Source organism: Hyperolius riggenbachi, chromosome 5 (assembly GCF_040937935.1).
Source record: "Hyperolius riggenbachi isolate aHypRig1 chromosome 5, aHypRig1.pri, whole genome shotgun sequence".
In the NCBI taxonomy this organism is placed as follows: Eukaryota; Metazoa; Chordata; class Amphibia; order Anura; family Hyperoliidae; genus Hyperolius; species Hyperolius riggenbachi.
In genome coordinates this window covers 20278172-20305683 of record NC_090650.1, presented here as the reverse complement: position 1 = coordinate 20305683, position 27512 = coordinate 20278172, and the positions used below count along the sequence as shown (strand labels likewise).

General features: G+C 43.6%; 1 protein-coding gene across 16 annotated transcripts in view; it reads right to left on the bottom strand.

Annotated features, from left to right (window-relative positions):
- OBSCN (obscurin, cytoskeletal calmodulin and titin-interacting RhoGEF) overlaps positions 1–27512 on the bottom strand; it is a 511999-nt gene that overhangs the window by 389281 nt on the left and 95206 nt on the right. For 15 of the 16 annotated variants that reach the window (XM_068235137.1, XM_068235143.1, XM_068235140.1 and 12 more), the window contains exons 9-23: positions 25694–25969; positions 23535–23810; positions 22149–22424; positions 18924–19199; positions 18467–18742; positions 16669–16944; positions 15470–15745; positions 14314–14589; positions 13582–13857; positions 12849–13124; positions 12249–12524; positions 8470–8745; positions 4308–4574; positions 2140–2409; positions 1274–1540 (exon numbers count right to left, since the gene is read on the bottom strand). In XM_068235137.1, the coding sequence (XP_068091238.1) occupies positions 1274–1540; positions 2140–2409; positions 4308–4574; positions 8470–8745; positions 12249–12524; positions 12849–13124; positions 13582–13857; positions 14314–14589; positions 15470–15745; positions 16669–16944; positions 18467–18742; positions 18924–19199; positions 22149–22424; positions 23535–23810; positions 25694–25969 (4116 nt within the window). The remainder of the gene's footprint in view (positions 1–1273; positions 1541–2139; positions 2410–4307; positions 4575–8469; positions 8746–12248; positions 12525–12848; positions 13125–13581; positions 13858–14313; positions 14590–15469; positions 15746–16668; positions 16945–18466; positions 18743–18923; positions 19200–22148; positions 22425–23534; positions 23811–25693; positions 25970–27512) is intronic. The other variant, XM_068235141.1, reaches the window with a different exon arrangement.

Here is a 27512-nt window from a genome sequence, read left to right as displayed (position 1 = left end):
GCCAAGATTCGAACCCTGGTTTCCTGCGTCAGAGGCAGAGCCCTTAACCATTACACCATCCAGCCACTGCATTGTCTACAGCAAAGGAAATTTGGTTAAAATTATGATTCAAAAGGTCGAAAGAGATCTTAAAATAATTAAAAAAATAATCCTTTTTATTGTACAGCTCATAGAGTCCCAGTCCCAACGCTTACATCAGTACAAAAAGTGAGGGCTATTCTCTTCAATAGGGACAAAAACAACAATTACCTCTCCTTTGCTGCAGCCAAAACAAACGTATTTTGGCTAGTTCATTGGGTGAACCAGCAATCTGTGGGCCAGAAACTCTGAACCCAATGGAACCCCTTCAGGGATATCTGCTGAGCTTTCTGGAGCCCCAAGGAAACCTCTGTCCATGTTACGGTTCAAAATGTCCAGATCTTGGACAATAAATGACAACAGGGATTGAGATATTGGGGAGATGCCCAACATGTATATTTGGAGTGGGTATGTATTCTTTCCTACTTGTAGATTGGCCACAACTAGTAAAAGGACTAACACCTCAGAGTGAGATGTCTAAGTAACCACAGGGATTGGGATGTCGGGAAGGCCCCCAAAACGTATATTTGGGGTGGGTAGATGTGTACAAAAAGGTTATATAAAGAGGCGTCTTACCTCCTATGATGACTCACACAAAGATTTGGAAAAGGGAGTCTTTAGGGTTCAAAAAACAGTTATACTGTTGAGTCAACAATGAGCAATAAAAGACTCCCTTTCCAAATCTTTGCATGAGTCATCATAGGAGGCAAGAAACTTCTTCATATAACCTTTTTTGTACACATCCACCCACTCCAAATATACATATCGGCGCCCAAGAGCCCAATCCCCGTAGTCACTTAGACATCTCACTCTGAGGTGTTAGTCCTTTGCTAGTTGTGGCCAGTCTACAAGTAGGAAAGAATACAGGAGAAGAGTGTCCGCCCAGGGCCAGAAGGATCTGGGATACCGAGCTGGAACATTTTTCCCGCATTCACATACGGTGGTTTCAGGGCTGCAACCCATCCTTGTGAGCATTCACTACCCACAATTTCTGATACATATCCGGCACCTAACGATACTGCACCATTAGGCTCCTGGTCTCTTTTCATTTCACGGACTTAAGGATCTCCTCTCTCCCTGGTTTAATGGAACCCTTTTAACCTGACACACACACTGGACAATAAATCTCACTTGTCTAACCCTCCAAGACATTTCCATCTCTCCATCTATTCATAGAAAAAAAGAAATTACTCACTCTCCACATTCAGCTTGGCCTGAGTCTTGTCATCCAGTGTCTCGCAGGCGTACAGCCCTCGGTCAGAAACCGACACGTTCTTCAGGGTGAGGAAGTGTTTTGTTCCTTCTGACTTTATCTCGATGTTGTCACCAGGCTGCAGCACAACACCGTTTTTCATCCACTTCACTTCCTTGGACTCTTTGCTCAGCTCTGTCTGTAGATGGACCGTCTGCCTCTCCTCCACCGTCACAGTTTCCAGCTTCTTCTTAAACAAGACCGGAGCTTCTAATGAGGAAAAACAACGAACAGTCAGCTGGACAACACCATCTCCCATTTTATTGTGCTACACAAAAAATGTGGTGAAAGCTTAACTGAAGCCAAAACTCTTTATATGGCTGTTCAGTAGAGTAAGTAGGTTCCCCTTGTTAATTGCTTTGGTGACCGCCTAGGATTTAATGTGAAAGCTGTTGGTCACTGGTACAGGATCACCTCTATATGTGTGTTGAATAGTGGTATCATTACCAAATGGTTTCTCTAATTCCCTCCTCTGAAGATGTCCTTGGAAGGTTTTGAGCTCCATACCAATAAAGTGCTTAGGGGACCCATCTAAAACTGGCACTTAGGGCCGACAGCTCATTTGCTAATACGCTGTCTGTGGGTTATAAAGGAACTGCCAGAACTAACTGAATCTATTAATGTTACAGATGAAAGAGAATGGCCCTTAAAAGGAACATATGTAAGAAACTTTACATTTAGGAAGCAGAAGATAATTTATTCAATGGACATGCAGATCTGTCCACAGTTTAAAGTTGCTTTATCAGCAAAGAACATGAGATGCTGATTGGTGATTAGCTGTAACCAGTTTGTTTCTGTCTAATTCTTACCTCGGACCTTCAGACTTCCTGTGGATTTCACCCCTTCGGCCTCGACTGTGATCTCCCCGGCATCTTCCAGGGTGAGGTGGCTGATGACCAGGCTGTGGGCGGTTCCCTTCTTACTGAATGAATACTTGCTGCTCTTTTCAATCTTGGCCCCATTTCGGTACCAGGTCACCTGGGCATCCTCTGGGGTCACGGTACATTTAAAGGTGGCCTCTGCTCCTTCCTCTACTACCACGTTATTCAGCTCCGCTGTAAACTTCACCACTCGAGGAGCTGCCCGGACAGAGACAACAAAGTAGATGAATATGACATGTTCAGCAGAACGCAAGAACAAGACCTCTGAGCACCACATCTGAGAAGGTATTACTTAAAATAGAGAGTGTAGACTATGGACCAGATTTACTAAGGCATGAGCTCTCAACATACGGTACTCAAACCCCAGGGGGTGCATTAGTGACATACTTCACCTTAAAGACTGCAGGCAAACAAATGTTAATGTACCAATCTTTCAGCAAAACCCACAATATGATCCAGATGAGCGGTGGTCGAACTACGACAGACCAATCAGAACACCCCTCCAGGGGAGGGTGGGTAACAAAAAGGAGGAAGGGCCCGTTTCCACTATAGCGTTGCGGAATCGCCGGCGAATCACCGCAGGCAAATCGCATGCGGGTGCGATTCCGCATGCGTTTTTTGCCGCGATTTCGCATGCGATTTCGCATAGGTTAGGGTGATGCGATTTTAACCATGTCACTGCCTGTGTGAATTAACATGGGTACCTATGCGAAATCGCATGCGAATTCGCAGCAAAAAACGCATGGGGAAACCGCATGCGATTTCCCTATTAAATACATTGCGTACGATTCGCCTGCATTCCACACGCAGGCGAATTCTGAGGGCCCTAGCGTGCAGATTTTTTCTGCACAGAAAAACGTTTAGGAAAACGGACAAGTGGAAACAGTCCCATCCACTTGTACTGGCTATGCGAATTCGCATGCGGGCAACGCATGCGAATTCGTGATAGTGGAAACGGGCCCGAAAGAGGCGCCCAGGGTATGATAAAACTGCGTTAAAAGCAATTAACAATAAAAAAGGTGAGGTGGCTTACCTCAATGAAGACAAGTACGAATAATAAAAAATGAATTTATTATGGCCAACAACATGTTTCGTGCCAGGAAAAAGGTGCCTTTTTTATTGCTCAGACACTTTTATGGTACTTTATTCGGTCTGAAGAAGTAAGCAGGGACCCAAGAAACGCATTGTCAGTGCACAATAAATTGTTATTTATTATTCGAACATGTCTTCATTGAGGTTAACCATCTCACCTTTTTCTATTTAATTGCGTTTATCACGCAGTTTTATCATGGTCTACCTTGGGCGCCTCTTTCTCCTTTGTGTCACCCACCCATCTCTGGAGGGTGTTCTAATTGGTCTATCGTGGTTCGACCACCGCTGTAATCTTTTAGTAATTTTTGTTTAGAGTATGACCGCATCTAGCTGGAATGGACAGCCGAGTGGAGTTTGTGCATCTCCATCTGTCTGCAGTGTTTGGTTGCCCAACTGCAACTTTCTTTTGTAACTAGTAACTACCCCATTTTCACATCACCATTTATCATCTACTGTTGCGACATACTGCACCATCGGGGCTCCCTTTGTCTCTGTGTTTTTTCTTTTCAGGGTGCTCTTTGATCATCCTCCACATCTGTACATAGTTAACCACAATTATTTAAAAAAAAAAGCCAGTCCACGTATTCTAAATCACTTAGCAGCCTATGGTATAGTGGTTAGCATTTTTTGTTTAGTATCTCTACTAGACTAGAGGGTGGTTTACTGAGCAGAGGGATGACACTTTTGCAGTCACTCAGCCTAAAGCTGCTGTGATCATCTATGCACTAAGTAAAAAACAGAGGAAAGCCAACCGAGCCGAGCGCAGTCATCGCAGCCCGATAGAAAGGCACTTTGATCAGAATTAACCTGAGGAAGCAGGCACGCACCCGCAAAACGTGTTGTCGTTTTTTAGTGCTTGAATAACAATAAAACTGGCCTTATCCCTTAGGTGAGGTAAGCCTAACAATGCCCATACTTTTTGCGAGTTCTATGAATACCAAGTGCCTTCACACTATGTGATAAAGTGCTGGGAGGTCTGTAGGAGTTTACGTAGGTGTGGTCACCTTTGGTGGTGAGCTGTGTGGTAGTTTTATCATCTCGGGATTCACAGGAATACTCCCCTCCGTCCTCGGCCTTCAGCTGGGAAATGGTCAGGCTACGCTTGCTGCCTTCCGAACGGATCTGGAAACGTTTTCCTTCCTTGATCTCCTCTCCGTTCCTCTTCCAGATGATGTCACCCTTGGCCTGACTCAGCTCACACGTCAGTGTCACCGAGGAGCCGATCTCGCCAGTCATGGCCTCCAGCTTCTTGGCAAACTTCACCGGGATTTCTGACAGACAAGACATTATTGCGACTGTTATTTTCATTATCACCATTAAAGCGGATCCGAGATTAAAATCTAACTATAACAAGTAACTTGTCTATATATCTTATCTAAAGTTTAGATAGTTTACACAGCAAATCTAGCTGCAAACAGCTTCAAGAGTTTATTATTATTTATTCCTGTGATACAATGAGAGCGGCCATGTTCTGTTTGTCACATTACACACAGGCAAGCTGATCTGTATCTCCAGCCCTCAGCATGTGAAAACTTATCTCCCCTCTCGTCCTCCCTCCTCCCCTCTGCCTCTGAAATATCTGGCTAGTAACCTCCTCCTCCTCCTCCTGCCCAGACTGAGCTCCCATAAGCCCTTGCTACATCTGTCTGAAAGTGCCAAGGCACTCTGGAGAAGCTGTGGGCGAGGCTTGTTTAGTTTACAGGGAATATTAACACAAAACGGAAAAAGTATTTGGCTTGAGGAATGCCCTATAAACTAAATGAAAGGAACACAATTATGCAATGAGTAAAAGTTTATCTTGGATCTACTTTAAGACTGTGGTCAAGTCCTACCTACTGAAATATGGTAACAGCTAATTTAATTATTTAGTAAACAGATTAGATGAGAGGCGCACAAGATAGTGTGTAATAAATATCACAATTTAAAAAGAAATTGAAAGGTATCTTACCTCAATAAGGAGCCTAGACTCTAAACTAGGTGCCCAGGGTCTCCAAATCCAGCCCTTTTGGCACTTTATTGGCCTGAGGAAGTGAGCGTGTGAATACCGAAACGCGCTGTCTGAAAGTGTGCAATAGTTTAGAGTCTAGACTCGTCATTGAGGTAAGATACCTCTTACTTTTAAATTGTGATATTTATGACATACTATCTTGGGCACCTCTCATCCAATCTGTTTACTAGTTGTTTGACCCTCCTTAGGAGGGATGGGCCTCTGGCACTAACTCATCTTTTAAGAGAGAGCAACCACTGAGATTTTTATCTCCCCCTACAACCCGAGTGAGGGACGGGCATTCCCCACATGCGCAGAAGGTGGTTGCAAATGGAAACCCTTGTTTGTGAGCATCTAGTTCTTCCTAATTCTCACTAGGTCTAGAGCTTGACACATTGCACCACACTGGGTTCCTGTTTTTCTTTTGTATTCTTTCTCAAGGTCTACTGACCAAATTTCCCAAATTAATTATTTAGACTACAATTGAAGTTGGAAAGATTCGGTGATAAAAGCATTTCCTGTAGCCCACCACACATACATATAAAAAGGGCACGGTGACGCCAGAGATAGCTGCTTGTAGAATATCGTCAATAAAATAAATGTTAACAATATTTTCATATCTGTAATTGAAAGGTACAGCGCTCTCACACCAGCCACATATAGTCCAAAATAGCCTTCCCAGTTCCTTATGGCAGTTCTCAACAGTTCACTATAATGTCCAATGGCCTTAGCCTTCCTTCACAGTAGTAGGTATCACGCTCACCAGATGTAATGGCTGACAAGCTACAATCAGCATAAACAGCATGTATCAGATGTCATCTGTCGCTCCCCTCTCAGAATTCCTCTTATGCGTACCTCAGAGCAAACAAACACATGGCATAGCGTAATACTGTTTAGATGGTAAATAGGCACACCTCCACCTGTGACAGTGATCACCCGTGTATTAAAGCAAGTCACCATACACCCAGTGTGTATGAATGATATAGTTGCGGGCTCACCAGATTCAAATGCTGATCATGTGTAGGACCAGCTAACAGCGCTTTAGTGAACAATCAGCCTCCCAAGTCCTGCAGAGTCTTCTTCCTTAAAAGACTCAAAGCGGAATCGCAATAGTGTAATATCATTTATTAAAAGATTAAAAGATAAGTAGTGCACTCACATTTTATAATCCAATCATGCGCATGTAAAAAAAAGTTCCTGTGGACGTCCTCCTAGATGCCAGACTCGCGTCTGCACACAGCGCCACGAGGCCACGTGCTCTGAGGTACGCATAAGAGGAATTCTGAGAGGGGAGCGACAGATGACATCTGATACATGCTGTTTATGCTGATTGTAGCTTGTCAGCCATTACATCTGGTGAGCGTGATACCTACTACTGTGAAGGAAGGCTAAGGCCATTGGACATTATAGTGAACTGTTGAGAACTGCCATAAGGAACTGGGAAGGCTATTTTGGACTATATGTGGCTGGTGTGAGAGCGCTGTACCTTTCAATTACATTTATTTAGGGTGTCAATACTCACCCAGTTGTATAGCGATCCATCCAGCTAGCATTTGTGATTTTTATAGCATCATTGGAAATCTATGCACATTTGATATTTTTTATTGTTTGCCCGATAAGGAGCGCATATACCACTGTGTCCAATATTTTCATATCACTAAACATAGTACTATTCTTAGCACGGTGGCGTAGTGGTTAGCTCTCTCGCCTTGCAGCACTGGGCCCCTGGTTCGAATCCCAGCCAGGGCACTATCTGCAAAGAGTTTGTATGTTCTCTCCGTGTCTGCGTGGGTTTCCTCCGGGCACTCCGGTTTCCTCCCACATTCCAAAAACATACGGATAAGTTAATTGGCTCCCCCTAAATTGGCCCTAGACTACAGTACTTACACTACATAATATGGCAATGGTAGGGAATAGATTGTGAGCTCCTTTGAGGGACAGTTAGTGACAAGATATATATACACTGTACAGCGCTGCGTAATATGTCGGCGCTATATAAATACTAAATAATAATAATAATAAATACATTAATCCTCCCTCAACTGATGACTAACCCTAACCGAACCCCCAACACCCCCAACACTGATGCCTAACCCTAACCACCCTGCCTAACTCTAACCACCCACCTGCCACAAAAACTGCTTATATTTAACACTAAACCTTACTCTGTTTTCATAATAACCCTCCCTCTTCCGATGACCCTAACCAAAAAAGGTGGCCATACATGGTACAATTTTTCATTTTTTTACGATTAGATAATTTAGTTTGATTATTCCGCTAGATCGAATATAAAGATTTTTCCAGCATGCCCGATCAGATTTTTCTTGAAAAAAACAGGATAATCGTTCGAATTTCTTGATCGAAAAAATATATATTTTCAACTTTCATTCCATTCGATCATTTAGATTGAATAAACGGGAAAATCGAACATTTTTATTGTATCATGTATGGGCACCATACCCTACCCTCTTCCTCCATCACAATCCCTGCCAATATCTGCACCACTTTGCCGCTAAATACTCCCTCCTCTCCGCTATTTATCAGGCATCTGCCACCTAATCCCGATTTTTATTTGGCACCCACATCACCCCCTGGGAACCACTATAGCCACAATCAACTGTGCAGTCTATGCAGCGTGCATTTTACTATAGTGCCACTGGTACCCAAATAACTTGATTTGGCCCACCACAGACAGCTCTGCTCTGTAGACATTATTGCAGGGGAAATAACTCAGCTCCCTTTGTGACATAGTAGGAGGGACAAATACGCAATCTAATAACATTCCCACATATAACTAGGCTGTATTCATTTATTTTCTTTTTTTCACTGAAAGGGTTAAACATTCAGGTAAGCAAATTACAGTTTCTCTCTAGTCGGAACATAGGACTATAGCGTAACCCTCACTGATAACTAAAGCTGAGTGGCCACAAAGATTATGAGGCATTGCTGCTTTTTATCGCACAACGCATGAGATTCCCTATTTCTGACAGTCAGTTGCTCTCAGCTGGTTGTCGGACAACACTGCAGATTCATCTGCGGAAAAATGGCAGGGTCAAGCGTGACCCATGACTAATAAATGAGTGTTGCAGCTATCTTCCATTGTTTATTTGTAAAAAAAACTTAACTTTCTCTTTAGGGGGATATTTGATAATAATTGTTTTCAGTCAGGCGCCCCTCACCTTTGACCTGGACTTTGAATTCCTGTGTGTCGCTGCCGGTGCGGCAGGAGTACACTGCGCTGTCCTTGGACTCTATTGTCTTCACTATTAGTTTCCTGGTGGATCCTTCAGCAGATATCTGGCACTTCTTAGAAGCAGACAACTCAGCTCCATCCTTAAACCATTTCACTGGAGCATTTTCCGGGTGCACAGAGGTCACCAGTGTGATGTCCTCTTGTTCCTGCACAACGATGGACTCTTTCTGGGCTGGGATCTTCTGGAACTTGGCTTCTGGCTCTGGGGTGAAAAATACATCAGATAATGCAATAAATATTCCTCATATAGAGTCATGCCATGCGTTGTGTGGTGTTCATGTTACTCATACACAACTGGAATTAAAAGCAAAACTTTAGTGAATGCAAGGCAGCCACCTTCCTTCGTCCTGTTTCACAGTTGACCTGAGTGTTTCTTGTTTGATCTTCTGCCTAAAATGAGGTCCAACAATTCTATCCTTGGTTGTGTCTCTAGTGTGCCTGGCAAAAAGGTGCAACTCCAACTTAATTCATATAACTCTATACCAAAAACTGTTACAAAGTTAATGAAAGTTCTCGCCGCAGGAACGTACACATTACTGCGGCGAGAACTGGACGTGCCTGAGTGTGAATGAGGCCTTTGTATATAACATATATGGGCCCTTATTCCGATCACTTTTTCTACAACGGTTTCTCCTAGGCGATATTTTCACACCTTGGCCCATATGCAATTAACTTTTTCTTTTCTTAACTTTGCAAATGAAAAAGTTTTAAAAAGTAGGTGAAAAAGTACTGTCAAAATTATTTTTAAGTATTTTCTTGCTTGCTGGTGGCTTAAAAGGAATTTTATTGACAAGGTATGAAAATATCACCTCGGAGAAAAATACTCAAAATAGTTTTGACAGAATTTTTCCCATACTTTTTGGTACTTTTTCAATTGCAGAATGCTGTTAAGTTATTTTTAACAAAGGATGAAAGATTCTCCTAGAAGAAAACTAGGTGAAGGCTTTGTGTATTCTTTTCTAAATCATCTGGCCATCATTTGGTGAAAATTTATAGACGTGAGTTCCAACCAAAAAAAAAATTATGCACAGTAAGGGTTTTGTTTTTTTTACCAGGCCAAACACCCTGTCAGTGGACCAGAAAGAATGGTGAAGTAATGTAGGGTCACTACTTCTTCTTCTTGCTCGAAGGTTGAGGACTCTTTTTGATGGCAATGGCTGCCAGGGTTTATGCCTGTTAGCAAGAAACCTGAGGGTAAGCAGCCACTTCATAGGGAGAGGTGGAGGCAGCTTTCTGGCACGTTTGGGGCCTATTCACTTGCTCTGGTAGTGTGTGAAGTTACACCAAGGGTGAGGCAGTTCTTACGTTACACCCTATGTTCTTCTTTATGTGTTTCTTTCCTTACATGAGCGAGTTGGATACAAGTGGAATACAAGCGCAGCAGTATTGGGTCATTTAAAGATGTAGGGTCACTGTCTTAGGACCTGAGCCCACTGACGCAGTTGCGTCCGCTTTTCAGTTATACATCAATATTACAGATGCTGAAAAGTGGACAGAAGCGTACACAACTGAATTAGTGGGCTCAGGCACTTAACTACTTGTTGACTGCTCCACGCCAATTGGCGTGAGGAGTGTGGCAACCCCAGGACCACTCCATGCCCATTGGCGTGAACGGCTGTCAATGGGGCTAGCAGGAGATCGCGCGCAGACTGAGCGTGCATCTCATGCTCGGGGGCGGAGCTCCGCCCCACCTTCAGTCTTGGAGCGGCGATTGCCACTCGGGAGACTTAGACTAATTGCTTTGTACAGCGCTGTGATCTGCAGCAGCGCTGTACTGGGGACAGCCGTGTGACACGGCTGTCCCCCTGGGACACAGGGAAGCGATCCGCAGCCGATCGCGCTGATTGGCTGGTGGGGGGAGGGAGGAAGGGTAATGAAGTTAATTTTAAAAAAGCAGGATTTTATTAAAAAATAATATAAATAAATATTTATAAAAATACAAACAAACACTGGGGAGGCGCGCAGACCCCAACTACAGAGAGTTCTGTTGGTGGGGAGAAAAGGGGGGGGGGGGAATCACTTCTGTGCTGAGTTGTGCGGCCCTGCAGCTAGGCCTTAAAGCTGCAGTGGCCTATTTAACTAAAAATGGCCTGGTCACTAGGGGGGGTTAACACTGCGGTCCTCAAGTGGTTAAAGGACCACTATCGCAAAAATTGTAAAATTGAAAGTACATGTAAACATATACCAATAAGAAGTTCATTTTGCCCAGAGTAAAATGTGCTATACATTACCTTTCTCTTATGTTGCTGTCACTTACAGTAGTTGATAGGTAGTGAATTGATAGGCAGTGAAATGCCTCTCAAACTCTCACAACTGCTTGTTGCTGCCTGGTATCTGCTCACTGCTGCCTGGCAACTGCTTGCTGCTGCCTGGTAACTGCTCACTGCAGCCTGGTAACTGCTTGCTGAGCACTCAGTTCAACAGTCCGTGGAAAAGAGGCCTTAAAGAGACTCTGAAGCGAGAATAAATCTTGCTTCAGAGCTCATAGTGAGCAGGGGCATGTGTGCCCCTGCTAAAACGCCGCTATCCCGCGGCTAAACGGGGGTCCCTTCACCCCCAACCCCCCCCCCCCCCCCCCCTGCAAAATCAACGACCAACTTGGTTGTAAATTTTGCTCTTCCTGCCTCCAGTCACGTCTATCAGATGCGCATGCCGCCTCTCCCCCGCCCCGCTCAGTGAAGGAAGACTGAGAGGGGCGGGGGAGAGGCGGAGGTACGCGTCTGATATGCGCAGGAGGCAGGGCTGCGGCGACTAGCCCTGCCCCAATGCGGAAGCGCTCCCCCGCTGCACGGAGGGGATTTGGGGGAGATTTATTCTCGCTTCCGACTCTCTTTAAAGAGGAACGGTTGCGAAAATCTTAAAATGTAAAACACATACAAATAAAAGTACATTTCTTCCAGAGTAAAATGAGCCATACATTACTTTTCTCTTATGTAACTGCCACTTACAGTGGGTAGCAGAAATCTGACATTACCGACAGGTTTTGGAGTAGCCCATCTCCTCGGTGGGAATTCTCAGCATGGCCTTTATTCTTTATAAAGACACTCCCTGAAAAGGATTTAAACAAATATGCTAGCCTGCCTCCCTGCTCGCTGCACACTTTTTGGGTAGTTGGCCGGAGCAACTGCCATTCAAAGAATGGTAACCCGGAGAAAACCCAGAGAAACCCCATTGAGGAGATGAGTTGGTCCAAAACCTGTCGGTTCTGTAAGATTTCTACTACTTACTGTAAGTTACAGCAACATTCGAGAAAAGTAATTTATAGCTCATTTTACTCTGAGAGAAATGTATTTCTTATTTGTCTATGTTTACATGTACTTTAAATGTTATGATTTTGGCAATAGTGGTCCTTTAAAGATCCATAACTATTCATCATCACCAACTTACCATAATGGGATAAGCCAGTTTACTTCTGTTGATAAATCAGTTAATGTTACTGTTAACTTCAAAGAGTTGCCAGCAAAATTTACACCATTCAGACTTGGTGGACTGTCATTCAGTGTTCCATTATGAAGACCTTGTAAGAGTAGTTTCAAATTGGCTCAATCAACTCCATTTGCACCCAAGAAAGCTGTGACCCTGTTAGGCAGCTCTATGACTATTACTTAATGTTGCTGGAAAAATTATCAGTGGTGAATCTGGCTTCTCCCCAATCCTTAGAAAGAGCCCAGAGCTAAAATAAAAGCATTGATTAGCTGAGCTTACCTTTGACATTGATTTTGAAATTGATCTTCTGACCGACAGCCTCGCAAGTGTATTCCCCAGCATCTTTCTTCTCTATCTGTTCCACCACCAGACGCCGAGATTTACCCTCAGACTCCACCCTCAGTTTCTTGCTCGCGGTGATCAGTTTTCCATCCTTGTACCACTTCACCTCTGTCTTCTCCTGGGACATCTCACAGCTCAGGGTGGCCTTCTCTGAAATCACAGCCTGGACGTCTTTCTGAACCTTGTCCAGATGGATGAATGCTGGCTCTGGTTCTGAAAGAAAAGGTTAGGCCTTTTTTCAACTTTACAATTTGCATTTGTTCAAATAGCGACTAACATAACCATTAACTGCAAAGATCTGATAGTGGAATAGACTCTGCTCAGACCAGGTAGGCTGTTATACAGGGTTTTCTCAAGAAGATCTTTTTAGTACTTGTAAAGAACCCCAGTTACCTTCATTCATAAAAAATTGTAACCTGTGAAAACTGGCTTCATAAATATTGGGTAATGTTATTGGCAAATGATGAGTGGTGACTCCGGATTACACTTAATCTTCAGAGAAAGACTGAATGCAAAATATTTTTTAGTTGAGTTTACCTTTGACATTGATCTTGAAGTTGATCTTCTGTCCAGCGGCCTCACAGGTGTATTCCCCGGCATCTTTCTTCTCTATCTGTTCCACCACCAGACGCCGAGATTTACCCTCAGACTCCATCCTTAGTTTCTTGCTGGCTGTTATTATCTTCCCCTCCTTGTACCACTTCACCTCTGACTTCTCCTGGGAGACCTCACAGCTCAGGGTGGCCTTCTCTGATACCACAGCCTGGACCTCTTTCTGAACCTTGTCCCGATGGATGAATGCTGGCTCTGGTTCTGAAAGGAAATAATGCCTAATTTTATCTCTTAACAGACTTATTTATACAAGACAAGGATGTTTAATCAGGTAGGATGCTTAACCATGTGTATTAGTGATTTACACTCTATACTGTATAACTTTATGGACATCATTAGGAGAACTTTATGTATACAACATATTTTTTTCTTCAAATCATCAGTTTGAGGAATACCTACTGCCATGCCCGTTCAAGCCCCCAAATGTAATCATTTATACACTGATTTATTAAGTCGCATGCAATGTTTTAATAGATCAGAATCAGTGAATCAAGAGCCAGCAGGGGGAGGGGTGCGGACTCCTAAATGTATGGCTTGAAAGTGCTATATTATTTTGGCACCCAAAAAGTGAGGTCCACATCGTTTGAATGTCAAATTCAATGTTCTGAGATTTCTCCCACCACAGAGTGCGTTATAAGGATTGAGAAGCTGAGTTCACCTTTAACGTTGATCTTGAAGTTGATCTTCTGTCCAGCTGCCTCGCAAGTGTATTCCCCAGCATCTTTCTTCTCTATCTGTTCCACCACCAGACGCCGAGATTTACCCTCAGACTCCACCCTCAGCTTCTTGCTGGCGGTGATTATCTTCCCTTCCTTGTACCACTTCACCTCTGTCTTCTCCTGGGAGACCTCACAGCTCAGGGTGGCCTTCTCTGATACCACAGCCTGGACCTCTTTCTGAACCTTGTCCAGATGGATGAATGCTGGCTCTGGTTCTAAAAGAAAATAATTCCTAATTTTATCTCTTAACAGGCTTATTTATACAAGACAAGGATGTTTAACCAGGTAGAATGCTTAACCAAGTGTATTAATGATTGACGCTCTATACTGTCTAACTTTACGGACACCATTAGGAGAATTTTATGTATACAACATATTTTTTCTCCAAATCATCAGTTTGAGGAATAACTATCGTAATGCCCGTTCAAGCCCCCCAAATGTAATCATTTATACATTGATTTCTTAAGTTGCATGCAATGTTTTAGTAGATCAGAATAAGAGAATCAGGAGTCAGCAGGGAGGGGTGCGGACTCCTCCACGCAGTGGCTTGAAGGTGCTATATTATTTTGGCACCTAAAAAGTGAGGTCCACATAGTTTCGATGTCAAATTCAATGTTCTGAGATTTCTCCCACCACAGAGTGAGTTATAAGGATCGAGAAGCTGAGTTCACCTTTAACATTGATCTTGAAGTTGATCTTCTGTCCGGCAGCCTCACAAGTATATTCTCCAGCATCTTTCTTCTCTACCTGCTCCACCACCAGACGCCGAGATTTACCCTCAGACTCCACCCTCAGTTTCTTGCTGGCAGTGATGAGCTTCCCATCCTTGTACCACTTCACCTCTGACTTCTCCTGGGAGACCTCACAGGTCAGGGAGGCCTTCTCTGATATCACAGCCTGGACCTCTTTCTGAACCTTGTCCATATGGATGAATGCTGGCTCTGGTTCTGAAATAACAATTTCTAGTTTTATTTTTAACAAAAAACCTATATAAAACAAGAGCCTGTGGAGTCCTTACAGCTATGTTGGTTCAACTTTCAAAACCTGACCATTTATGCACTGATTTCTTAAAGGGAAGGTTCGCGCAGACTATAAAAAACAAACTGTACTTATCTGGGGCTTCTACCAGCTCCTGGCAGTCGATCGGTGCCCTTGCCGCAGCTCCTCTCCCTCCCGGCGTCCAGCGGTGAAGAAGCCGACCTCGCCAAGTCGGCTTCTGGGTCGGCTTCATGTGCGCTACACGGCGCGGGTCACGTGGTGTAAGTGACGTCACAGGGTCTCTACTGCGCAGGCGCAGTAGTTCTGCGCCTGCGCAGTAGAGACCCCATGACATCCATACACCACGTGACCCCCCACAGTGGAGCGCACAGAAGCCGACCTGGAAGCCAACTTGGCAAGGTCGGATTCTTCACCGCTGGACGCCGGGAGGGAGAGGAGCTGCGGCGAGGGCACCGATCGACTGCCAGGAGCTGGAAGAAGCCCCAGGTAAGTGCAGTTTGTTTTTTATAGTCTGCGCGAACCTTCCCTTTAAAGAGTACTTGAGGTTAAAATCTACAGAGCCTTCAGCAACGGCAGGCATCATCCATTCCGACAAAACAGGCTCTGTAAATTTGGTTTTAGGTACTCTTTCAGTCGCAAGCAATTTTTTGTTTAATTTGTTGAAATAAGGAACCAGCAGGGTGGCGGAGCTGCCTCTTCAATTCAGTGGCTTGTGTGACCCTTATCATTTTAGCGCCTATAATGTGAGCACCACATTTTTTGGTGTTGAATTCAGTGTCCTGCGATTTCTCCCATCCCAGGGTGAATTAAAATAAATTTTGAGTTCACCTTTAACGTTGATCTTGAAGTTGATCTTCTGTCCGGCAGCCTCACAAGTATATTCTCCAGCATCTTTCTTCTCTATCTGTTCCACCACCAGACGGCGAGATTTACCCTCGGACTCCACCCTTAGTTTCTTGCTGGCAGTGATGAGCTTCCCATCCTTGTACCACTTCACCTCTGTCTTCTCCTGGGAGACCTCACAGCTCAGGGTGGCCTTCTCTGATATCACCGCCTGGACCTCTTTCTGAACCTTGTCCTGATGGATGAATGCTGGCTCTGGTTCTGAAAGAAAATAAATTCCCCATTATAGTTTTAGCAAAATTGAAAGGCTAGAAATTTAACCAGGTGTAAAAAGGATTTACTCTATTCACTTTATTCGCTAAATTCATAGGCTTCAATAGAAGATTTTATTTGTTCATAACATTTTTCCTACAAATCATCAGTCTTTGAAATCCTAATAGCTAAGCTGGTTCAAACCCCCACATTTGATCATTTCTACCCTGTTTCTTTAGTCCAAAGCCATTTTTTTTTAATTAAACAAAATGAAGAACCATTAGGATGGTGGAGCTCACTCTTCAGCTTACTGGCTTGTGGGGCCCTTATCATTTAAGTCAGAGCCGGGACAAGGTCCTCCAGCACCCAAGGCTGGGACACCAAAGTTCACCCCTCCATTCCTCCCACCCCAGCCATCACCCATTGATTGCTATCAGACTAATGCTGGGTACACACAATGCGATTTCCCACTCGATGGACGGAATCAATCAATTATTTTCGACATGTCCGATCAGGTATCGATCAATACAGCGGTTGATTTTGCACACTTACTGTAGCATTACAAAATTGACTGCTGTATCGATCGAGACCCGATCGGACATGTTGAAAATAATTGATCGACCAGTCGAACGAGCGTAAAATTGCATTGTGTGTACCCAGCAGAAGAGGCACCCCAGGGCCCTCAACACCTTAATCTCTTGTTTTCTGGCTTGTAGTTACTGCCATGTATCCCCTTTTCTTAATTCTCTCTGCTTCAAACACAATAGGAGAATGATAGCTGAGTGTGTTGTGCGCACCCCCCTACACTGCACCCTGAGGCTGGAGCCTCTCTCGCCTCTGCCTCAGCCCTGATTTTAGCACATATAAAGTGAGCTCCAGTGAGCTCCACATCATCCCAGGGTGAATTAAAAGAACTGAGAACTTCAGTTCACCTTTAACGTTGATCTTGAAGTTGATCTTCTGTCCGGCAGCCTCGCAGGTGTATTCCCCGGCATCTTTCTTCTCTACCTGTTCCACCACCAGGCGCCGAGATTTACCCTCAGACTCCACCCTCAGTTTCTTGCTGGCTGTGATTATCTTCCCATCTTTGTACCACTTCACCTCTGTCTTCTCCTGGGAGACCTCACAGCTCATGGTGGCCTTCTCTGATATCACAGCCTGGACCTCTTTCTGAACCTTGTCCTGATGGATGAAAGCTGGCTCTGGTTCTGAAATAAAATAATTACTAATGTTACTACTTATTAAAAACTTATATTAGATAAAAAAACTAAAGGGTAGAAATGTAACCAGGTGTAAGAAGGATTTATTTTATGTACTACATCTTAAAGCGGAATATAACCCTGCATTTCAACTTTGCTCTAAAACATTATTTACAGTATATTATATGCAACCCGGATTTTTTTTTTACTAGACCAGCATTGGAAGGGTTACACAGAGCTTTAAAGTTCCTGGAGATTTCTGCAGACACATCGGAAGCTGACATAGATACATTTTGTTTACATAAATGTATCTAAGTGTTGAATGTGACTCATCTCTCTCACTGAGAAGGAGTTGGAGGACAGCCAAAGAATGTGTAACATTTCTCAATAGATACATATAACTAAATAGAATGTAACAATCTGAACTTCTGCATATCTCTCCACGGAACTTTAACCTCTGTGTTTAACCCTTCCAACGCTGGTCTAGTAAAAAAAAATGCTTTTTGCATATAATATGCTGTAAATAATGTTTTAGAGCAAAGTTGAAATGCAGGGTTATATTCCGCTTTAACTAAAATCATGGGTACCAAAAGAAGGTGATTTTTTTTTTTGTGTATAACATTTTTGGTGCTATTCTAATTTAGGGTACCCAGTAGAAAGGAAACCTCATAGGTAAATTCAGCTAATGTGATTGGGTGGACAGCACCTTCTTGAACTGCTAGGTTTCCAATAGGTTGTAGTAAACTACGACCACACTATTTGGCCAATCACAATGCTTTGTGCTGTGATTGGAGAACTGTTCCCTATGTGGTTTCCTGCTGGGTCCCCTAAAGTAGACCAGCGCCACATTTTTTCACGTCTTCAATCCATCATCTGTGGAACCCTGACAGCTATACTAGTTCATACCCCAAAACCTAATCATTTATATATAAAGACTTCTTAAGTTGCGAGCAATGTTTTTTACATAATCAGCCATGTTTCTGAAGACTGTCGGTGAACTGTGTTTCCTACGAATGCCAAAGGTTTTTTGGAAGCCTCTGCCTGCATGGCTGCAGCCTTCCCCCAGCTCAGCAATCACCAGTCAGACTATGGTTGCCGAGCCAGGGGCAGGCCATGGCCACAGAGGTGGGTATGGCCAGAGCCTTGACAGTGAGTTTGAAAAAAATCACCAGGTCCTGTTCTGAAAGGGAGGGCGGAGTGATCACCTTGCCTGAAGGGGCGAAGTTAGGACAGATGAGTATTTAACCCCACGACCCCACCAATCCTCCATCATTCAGACAGAGCCTATCCTTGCAGGCTTTGTTAATTTGGCTTTAGGTACTCTTTCAGTCTCAAGTAATATTTTTGAACTAATGGAAATAAGGTACCAGCAGAGTGGTGGAAACTGACTCTTTGGCTCAGTGGCTTGTGGGGCTCTTATCATTTTAGCATCTATAAAGTGAGCACCAGATCATTTGGATGTCAAATTCAATGTCCTGAAATTTTTTTCCCAACTCAAGGTGAATAAAAAGAATGGAGAAGCAGAGTTCACCTTTAACGTTGATCTTGAAGTTGATCTTCTGTCCAGCGGCCTCACAGGTGTATTCCCCGGCATCTTTCTTCTCTACCTGCTCCACCACCAGACGGCGAGATTTACCCTCAGACTCCACCCTCAGTTTCTTGCTGGCTGTGATCATCTTCCCATCTTTGTACCACTTCACCTCTGTCTTGTCCTGGGAGACCTCACAGCTCAGGGTGGCCTTCTCTGATACCACAGCCTGGACCTCTTTCTGAACCTTCTCTTGATGTATGAAGACCGGCTCTGGTTCTGAAATAGACATATAAATAGTTGACCTTTTGCCCATAACCTCCCTTGAACACACAGGACCAATAAGCTTTACAGAATGTAATCATCATATATCAGCTGACTCGTTTTCTAATAACAAAACAATAGAGGTGATAACATTCTGAGGTCACTCTCAAAAAAACCCTGGAATTGCAATAATCACCTTTGACCGCTATCTTGAAGTTGATCTTCTGTCCGGAGGCCTCACAGGTGTATTCTCCAGCATCTTTCTTTTCCACCTGCTCCACCACCAGACGTCGAGATTTACCCTCAGACTCCACCCTCAGCTTCTTGCTGGCTGTGATGAGCTTCCCTTCCTTGTACCACTTCACCTCTGTCTTCTCCTGGGAGACCTCACAGCTCAGGGTGGCCTTCTCTGATACCACCGCCTGGACCTCTTTCTGAACCTTGTCCACATTGGTAAAGGCAGCCTCTGGTTCTGTAATGAACATTATTCTATCAGTACAAAGAGCAGGATAAAAAAGGAACACAGGGACAACAGAACAACGGGAGATCAGTCTGGTGTAGTATATTAGTATTGAGTTGTGGAGAACTATGTAGAAACAAAATCTGGGTTGTTGATTAAAGCACTCAATTGTACTTATGGGAAACTGCTGTCCCCATTTGGCCTTGGTTTAGGTGTTGGTCACTAGCTCAGAGAAATATCTTACTGTGAATCAAGCACTATATTGACCCGAGGAAGCGGCTGTGGGCCATGAACCGCGTAGTCCTTTTTTGCACAATAGTTTAATAAAAAGTCTGAAAATGTACCAGTCGAATGGTGAGAAGGTAAGCCAACACTTGCCTTCCTTTTAAACAGTTTTTAATTTTTTTAGCATCTATCAACCTGGCTGTCCTGCTGATCCTCTGTCTCTAATACTTTTAGCCAAAGACCCTGAACAAGCATGTAGGTCAGATGTTTGACTGAAGTCTGACTAGATTTGCCTTATGCTTGTTTCAGGTGTGAGATTCAGACACTACTGGTGCATGAAAGATCAAAAGGACTACCAGGCAACTGGTATTGTTTAAAAGGAAATAATTATGACAGCTTCCATAATCCCTCTCACTTCAAGTGTCCTTTAACATCCCTATACTTACAGACTCAAGGCTAAATAAGTATATTCTCATAGGACAATTTTTTAAAATTATTTTTTTTCAGTTAATATGGAGTTTCAACCCACCTTACCCATACATGGGGTCAATGTCTCTCCCTTTTATTATTATTTTTGTATTTTTTTGCATAGAGAGGAACTCTAGTGAAAATAACATAATAAAATGGCTAATTTTATTTTACAATATTAATTCATAAATTATTTAGTTAGTGTTTGCCCATTGTGAGATCTTTCCTCTCCCTGAATTACATTCTAAAATTTTTCACGTGGTGAATCTTTAGTCCTGTCAGGTGCATCATTGTGGAATGTTTGTTTACTGAGAGTTCCCAAGCCTATGCAAAATAAACCTGGTGTCCCAGAATGCTTTGGGAGGAGAATTCTGCATAGCTTAAAAGCCTAGGCTAAGCATAACTTCATAGTTTAAAATGCAGATTGTAGTTTGTAAACTGCAAATATGACAGAATGATGCAATGTTATTAAAAAAAGCTATATAAGTGAAAATAAAAAATATGAGACTCTTTTCTTTGCTACTAATGTTCTATTCATTATCTGTACAACACATACAATTCATTGTATCATATGTTTCGTTTCGCTTCAGTTTCACTTTAAGAAAAGATAGGTGGGATTTCGGGAATGAGCTGTGGAGCCCCTCCCCTCGGCACACGGACGCAGTGACGCCGGTACAGCTGTAAAGTCCTGAGCTGGCTAACTGGAGCGAGAAAATAAAAGTGGCTGTTAATCCTGGCTGACTTTTAAATCCAGCTTGAATTTCAGGAGGGCGGCTAATAAGGAATGTCCCTAAGCTGAGGATGTGTGATATATAATACAGTGTGGCTGCTGCAGAAACCACTGCTAACACAGCAGCAACAATCTATCTATCTATCTATCTATCTATCTATCTATCTATCTATCTATCTATCTATCTATCTGTCTCAGGTGACCATTCATCACTCGATATAATGCACCAGATCAACCATTAGATAGATCTCTCTCCAATCCAATGTGATCAGAGAGGGATCTGTTGCATGCCCACACACTGCACACTGATTTCCAATAGTTTTCAACATTAAATCTACTGGAACTCGTCCTGCTGCCACCCCCAAGTGTATATGCACCATGCTGACATGTTTGAATGCATGGACCAAATTATATGCTTGGCAAACACTTCAAAAAAAGGAGATTAAAAAAAACAGAAGCAAATAATGATAATCGTTAACAATGCCTCCCTCCCCTGTTTACACCTCTCTGACACTGCAGCTGTCTCCTCCCCTGCTTACACCTCTCTGACACCGCAGCTGTCTCCTCCCCTGCTTACACCTCTCTGATACTGCAGCTGTCTCCTCCCCTGCTTACACCTCTCTGATACTGCAGCTGTCTCCTTCCCTGTTTACACCTCTCTGACACTGCAGCTGTCCCCTCCCCTGCTTACACCTCTCTGACACTGCAGCTTTCCCTTCCCTTGCTTACACCTCTCAGGCATTGCACCTGACCCTTCCACTGCTTCCACCTCTCTGACACTGCAGCTGTCCCCTCCCCTGCTTACACCTCTCTGACACCGCAGCTGTCTCCTCCCCTGCTTACACCTCTCTGATACTGCAGCTGTCTCCTCCCCTGCTTACACCTCTCTGATACTGCAGCTGTCTCCTTCCCTGTTTACACCTCTCTGACACTGCAGCTGTCCCCTCCCCTGCTTACACCTCTCTGACACTGCAGCTGTCCCCTCCCTTGCTTACACCTCTCAGGCATTGCACCTGACCCTTCCACTGCTTCCACCTCTCTGACACTGCAGCTGTCCCCTCCCCTGCTTACACCTTTCTGACACTGCTGCTTTCCCCTCCCATTTACACCTTTCTTACACTGCGGCTTTCCCCTCCCCTGCTTACACCTCTCTGACACTGCAGCTTTCTTCTCCCCTGCTTACACCTCTCTGACACGGCGGCTTTCCCCTCCCCTGATTACACCTCTCTGATGCGGTGGCTTTCCCCTCCCCTGCATACACCTCTCTGACACTGCGGCTTTCCCCTCCCCTGCTTACACCTGACACTGCGGCTTTCCCCTCCCCTGCTTACACCTCTCTGACACTGCAGCTGTCCCTGCCCCTGCTTACACCTCTCTGACACTGCGCACCACTAGAGTTTCTAGACACTTGGATTATGGAAGTAGCTTAGCAAAAGGGGAGGATGAGGGTACGATTTATGGCTTCAGCCTAAGTATCACTCCGTAAACAGTTGAAACCTGTATTCATTGGAAATCTGTGTAATGTGCACTTTTATCACCTTTTATGTTGATTTTAAAGTTGATCTTCTGTCCGGCAGCCTCACAGGAATATTCCCCGGCATCTTTCTTCTCTATCTGTTCCACCACCAGACGCCGAGATTTACCCTCAGACTCTACCCTCAGTTTCTTGCTGGAGGTGATGAGCTTCCCTTCCGTGTACCACTTCACCTCTGTCTTCTCCTGGGAGACCTCACAGCTCAGGGTGGCCTTCTCTGAGACCTTGACATGGACCTCTTTCTGCACCTTGTCCACAGTAATGAAGGCAGCCTCTTGCTCTAGAAGGATGGATTGTTTTTCATTTTAGTAGAGTTTTTGTTCACTTTAAAGCAGGTTTAAAAAATGTTGCCTTTTATAAAGTTCTGCCAGCAATCTGGTGGGAATCAACAATGTTGGCCACGCATCTACTGGTATTCCCTTACTGGCATTTCAATATAGGAATACTGACTGGGAACACAATTAAAGGGAGTACTACTACTAACCAAGAACCCCATTCCAATCCCAGCAGATTGACCAGGAACATTATTCCAATCTGGAATCTTGACCATTGACCAAGAATCGCACTCCAATCAGGTAATATTGACCAAGAACCGCATTCCAATCAGGGAGTATTTACCAAACACTGCATTCCAATCAGGGAGTATTAACCAGGAAACGCATTCCAATCAGGGAGTATTGACCAAGAACCGCATTTCAATCAGGGAGTATTGACCAAGAACCGCATTCCAATCAGGGAGTATTGACCAAGAAACGCATTCCAATCAGGGAGTATTTACCAAACACTGCATTCCAATCAGGGAGTATTAACCAGGAAACGCATTCCAATCAGGGAGTATTGACCAAGAACCGCATTCCAATCAGGGAGTATTGACCAAGAACTGCATTCCAATCAGGGAGTATTGACCAAGAACCGCATTCCAATCAGGGAGTATTGACCAAGAACCGCATTCCAATCAGGGAGTATTGACCAAGAACCGCATTCCAATCAGGGAGTATTGACCAAGAAACGCATTCCAATCAGGGAGTATTAACCAGGAAAATCATTCTGATCAGGGAATACTGACATAGGATAGCATTGAGCTTGTATTCTTATTCTACCTTTTTAGCATCTAGCACAGAAAAAGTACTATAAAAAAAAAGAATGAAGCCACTTATAGCATACATGTCAAACTAGGAAAAAACGTATGTGAAAAACTGAATTGAAAACGGGTCAAAGTCTATGGTAACTAAATGTCCAACCTATTTCCTTTAGGTTCTTTACTAATTTGGGTCTGTAAATGTAGGGCCAAATTTAGAGGATGATGAGTGGGCACCAGGTGATGGCAGTAAGTATGACTGATACATGATGGATGCTCACTATGTAAATAAATGTTGGTAAATGTTGGTACCTTTCACATTGATCTTGAAGTTGATCTTCTGTCCGGCGGCCTCACAAGTATATTCCCCGGCATCTTTCTTCTCTATCTGTTCCATCACCAGACGCCGAGATTTTCCCTCAGACTCCACCCTCAGTTTCTTGCTGGAGGTGATGAGCTTCCCGTCCTTGTACCACTTCACCTCTGTCTTCTCCTGGGAGACCTCACAGCTCAGGGTGGCCTTCTCTGACAACACAGCCTGGACCTCTTTCTGCACCTTGTCCAGATTGATGAAGGCCACCTCTGGTTCTGAATGGGGATAAAAAAAAAAACCATACAGAAATAAACATTTTTTAAGATCTAAAGAATCCAGTGGAAGTGTCTAGTGAAGCTACCAACATATTCTAAACCAGAGTTTGCCAACATTGCTGGTACAAAGTGTTGTCTTCTGGGAACTTCCTGTTCAGGAGAACCTGCGTGCATTCTTCGCTGTGGTCTCATGGTTACAGTTAGGGTCATACACAAACGTTTGTGCAAGCACAGCGAGCTGTGTGTGGACCTAGGTACAGTGAGTTGTGTGGGTGCTCATGCATAGGTGTGCATTGCATGGAGGGTGCGATGTCATGTCTGGGAGGGTATTCAAACTCCTGCTGTTTTAACAGCCAGTGCTGTGACTTTCAAGCAGTCACCTTGTTTGCTAGTTGTTGGCATGTCTTGAGGAACGTCACTTGATCTCCACTCCTGTTGCTCATCCTAGCCTATCTCTTGACTGCTTTGCAGATTGTCTTGACCTTAATTTGGAAACAGACTATCCTTGTTTGCTGCCTGCCTCCTAATTAGTTTGGAAAGCTCCTATCTTGTTTATTGCCTACCTTGACCTCAGCTTGGAAATTGACCACTCCTGTCTGCTTCCTGCCTCAAACCTTGCCTGACGAGTCTGTTGCCTTTGTCCTATCAATTCATTGCAACCGCCCCGGTTCAGACTGCTATAGGCCACCACAGGTGCCAATGGATCAATATAATTTCCACTTTGACAATTTTGGCTCTGACAGCTCGGTGCCATATAATTTGGGCACAACCTTCCCCTTGCAGCTTAATTGCCAGTTTTCCTTAACAATTCATGCTTCACGGTCCATTCCAAAGCCTGGCATAAACTCCCTTATGTACTGTAAATATCTATTCTTACCCCAAACTTAGCATACTCCCTCCCGTGATATAATTTATCTTTAAAGCTTGCATACCCCTCCCCCCCCCAGATCATGCATAATCTCTACTGCTCCACTCAAAAACCTAGCCCTTCCCCTATCTGCCCTAGTGCTACACACTACCTGCCCCCACCCGCCTTTTCTAGTATAACTCATACCCTCAAGCCTAGAAAACCAACAAGAACCTCCTAATTAGCAATAATCTCCCTTGAAAATACTCACTTCCAAAAGTTCGATAATCCAGCCCAAAAAGAGCACCACAGTGTAAAAAAAATCCAGTGTGAGAACGTACAGCTGATATGACAGTTGGCTGTGCCATTTTGTTGTGGGACACTGGCTTTTGTGGTCCCATACTGACCTTCATAGCACAGGACTAGTTGTTGAAGCAATGGGAGCTTCATACAACAAATTGCTCTCAGAGCTGAAAAGACCAGGAATCGGGAAGAAAGTGGCAGCCATAGCCCTTTTGGGTGCCATCAAGAGATGGAAGAACAGTAGATGACACGGGAACGGGACAAGAAAAAACAGTGAGAGAAAACAACAGAGGATGTCCTTCATGCATTTTTTTCCAGACTAAATTTACTTTCCAAGATATTAACATGCTTGTAATGCTATCCCTTGATAGGCTAGTAATAATGGCAAAAATTCTGAACCCTTCCATCGTCCTAAAAGCATTAAAAGTTGGGTTCTCATTGCCAAAGTGTGAGACCAGAACACAGAAAGCCATAGAACCACTTTTTTTGGTAGTCTGAGGAAGGATAATCCTCTTTGGATCTTATTCTCAGCCTGGAGAACCCTTAATTTCCTGTATTGTCACCAGTGCCATGAAGAGAATGGAAATTATAGAAAAGTAAAAGTAAAATAAATACTGAGCAGAGATCATAACTTTTCTCCACACTATCCAAAACCTGATAAAACATATCTGCAGTTTCACTTTGGTTTGAACCATTCCCGATCACAATTAGCAAGTATCATAACATTAGTCACCTTTGACCTTGATTTTGAAGTTGATCTTCTGACCGGAAACTTCACAGCTGTATTCCCCGACATCCGTCTTCTCCACCTGCTCCACCACCAGGCGGCGATATTTCCCCTGAACTTCCATCCTAAAGTTTTTGGTGGAAGTGATGAGCTTCCCATCTTTGTACCATTTCACCTCTGCCGTCCCATCAGACACCTCACAACTCAAGGTGGCGCTCTCTTTAAGGACGGCCGTGACTTCCTTCTGCACTTTGTCCTGGTTAAGGAAAGCTGACTCCGCCTCTGTAAATACCAATAAGACAAAAAGTGGCAAACAAATTCTATTTTAATGTATTTATTGAAAACAACTGTTATGGATTATCTCGTCATCATTTCCTGAGCTCCAGTTAAAACTCCATTTTTCTATAGATAATAAGATAAATGCAGGGCACATGCTTCCTGTACCCATGTACACCAATCAGAGCTTTAAAACATGAATTCGAAAATCTGCAGACTTGTCACGATCTGTTCCTGCTGGTGACATATGTGAACTATTTGCATGGACTTCCTCTGTTCACCAGCAGATGTCCCCTCTCACATCAAGAACATTATGCAATATTCATGAAGTTCCCTCTGCCCACCAGCAGAGGTCTCTGTATTCAAGAATTGTGTTTCCGCAGCCTTGGAGGATGTCACATGACCATCCTGAACAGTATATAAGTCCAGCATTAGCAGTACACATTTGCTAGTTCATTGGTGTGCATAGCCCTAGACTAGAGCCTGTGTTCTGGTCACTATTTCTGATTCTGTTATTTGATACTTGATTCCTGTTTCCTGTACTTGTTTGCTTGTTTACCTGATATTGTTTGTTTGTATTCCCGGTGTATGATATTGGCTGGGCCTGACTATTCTACTGCTCATCGTTTGTATTGCTTGACATCCTGGTATCTGATCTCGGCTTGTATGACTAGCCTATTGCCTGCTGCATTTTGTCCTGCGCTTGAATGTATATAATATTGTGTATGTACGTGTGTATGTACGTGTGTATGTACGTACGTACGTACGTACGTACGTGTATATATATATATATATATATATATATATATATATAAATATATATATATATATATATATATATATATTACATGTATATGTATTAGATGGTTAGATTAGTTAGACAGGGTCTGGGGTATATTGTGTGTGCACTGTATATACAGTACATTCACTGGTTTATTGCAAGTCTGATTGTAAGAAGTTTGCCTGCAATTGTATTCCCAGTTGTTTGCAATCATATTTCTACTTGTACAGTTCATATTGCTCCTTGTACAGCTCACTAGTATACGCTTGTATTTACGTTCATGCACCAATTGCATTTTTTACCTGAATATATCCTGCACTTTGTAAATAAATCTTTACTTTATTTCATCTTTACCCCTGGTTCGGTCTTCAGTATTTCCACAATACGTGACAATCTGTATTCAGTGCAAATCTGTGCGCACTGCATGTTACAAGACTACAAAAAAATAAAGCAGACAGCTGGCAGGTCCTTAGTAGCACTCATACATATACATGTACATGCATTTACCTTATAAAGAACATTTTGGCTAGAGGTTTGCTTAAATAAATAGGCCATTGAGTATTTCTCCCTACAATTACTAGCTACATTATTACCAAGCTGCACTAGTCCCTGTAGGTGGAACAGTTCATTTGGGCGATGGAATCAGCAGGCATCTAAAAATGCCAAATTGCCAATGCAAATTATTGGTATTTGGGGCAGAGGTGGTGAGTTTGGCTCATGATGCGCCCGATACTGGCGAGCCAGTCGGAAACTATGTAGAGTATCATT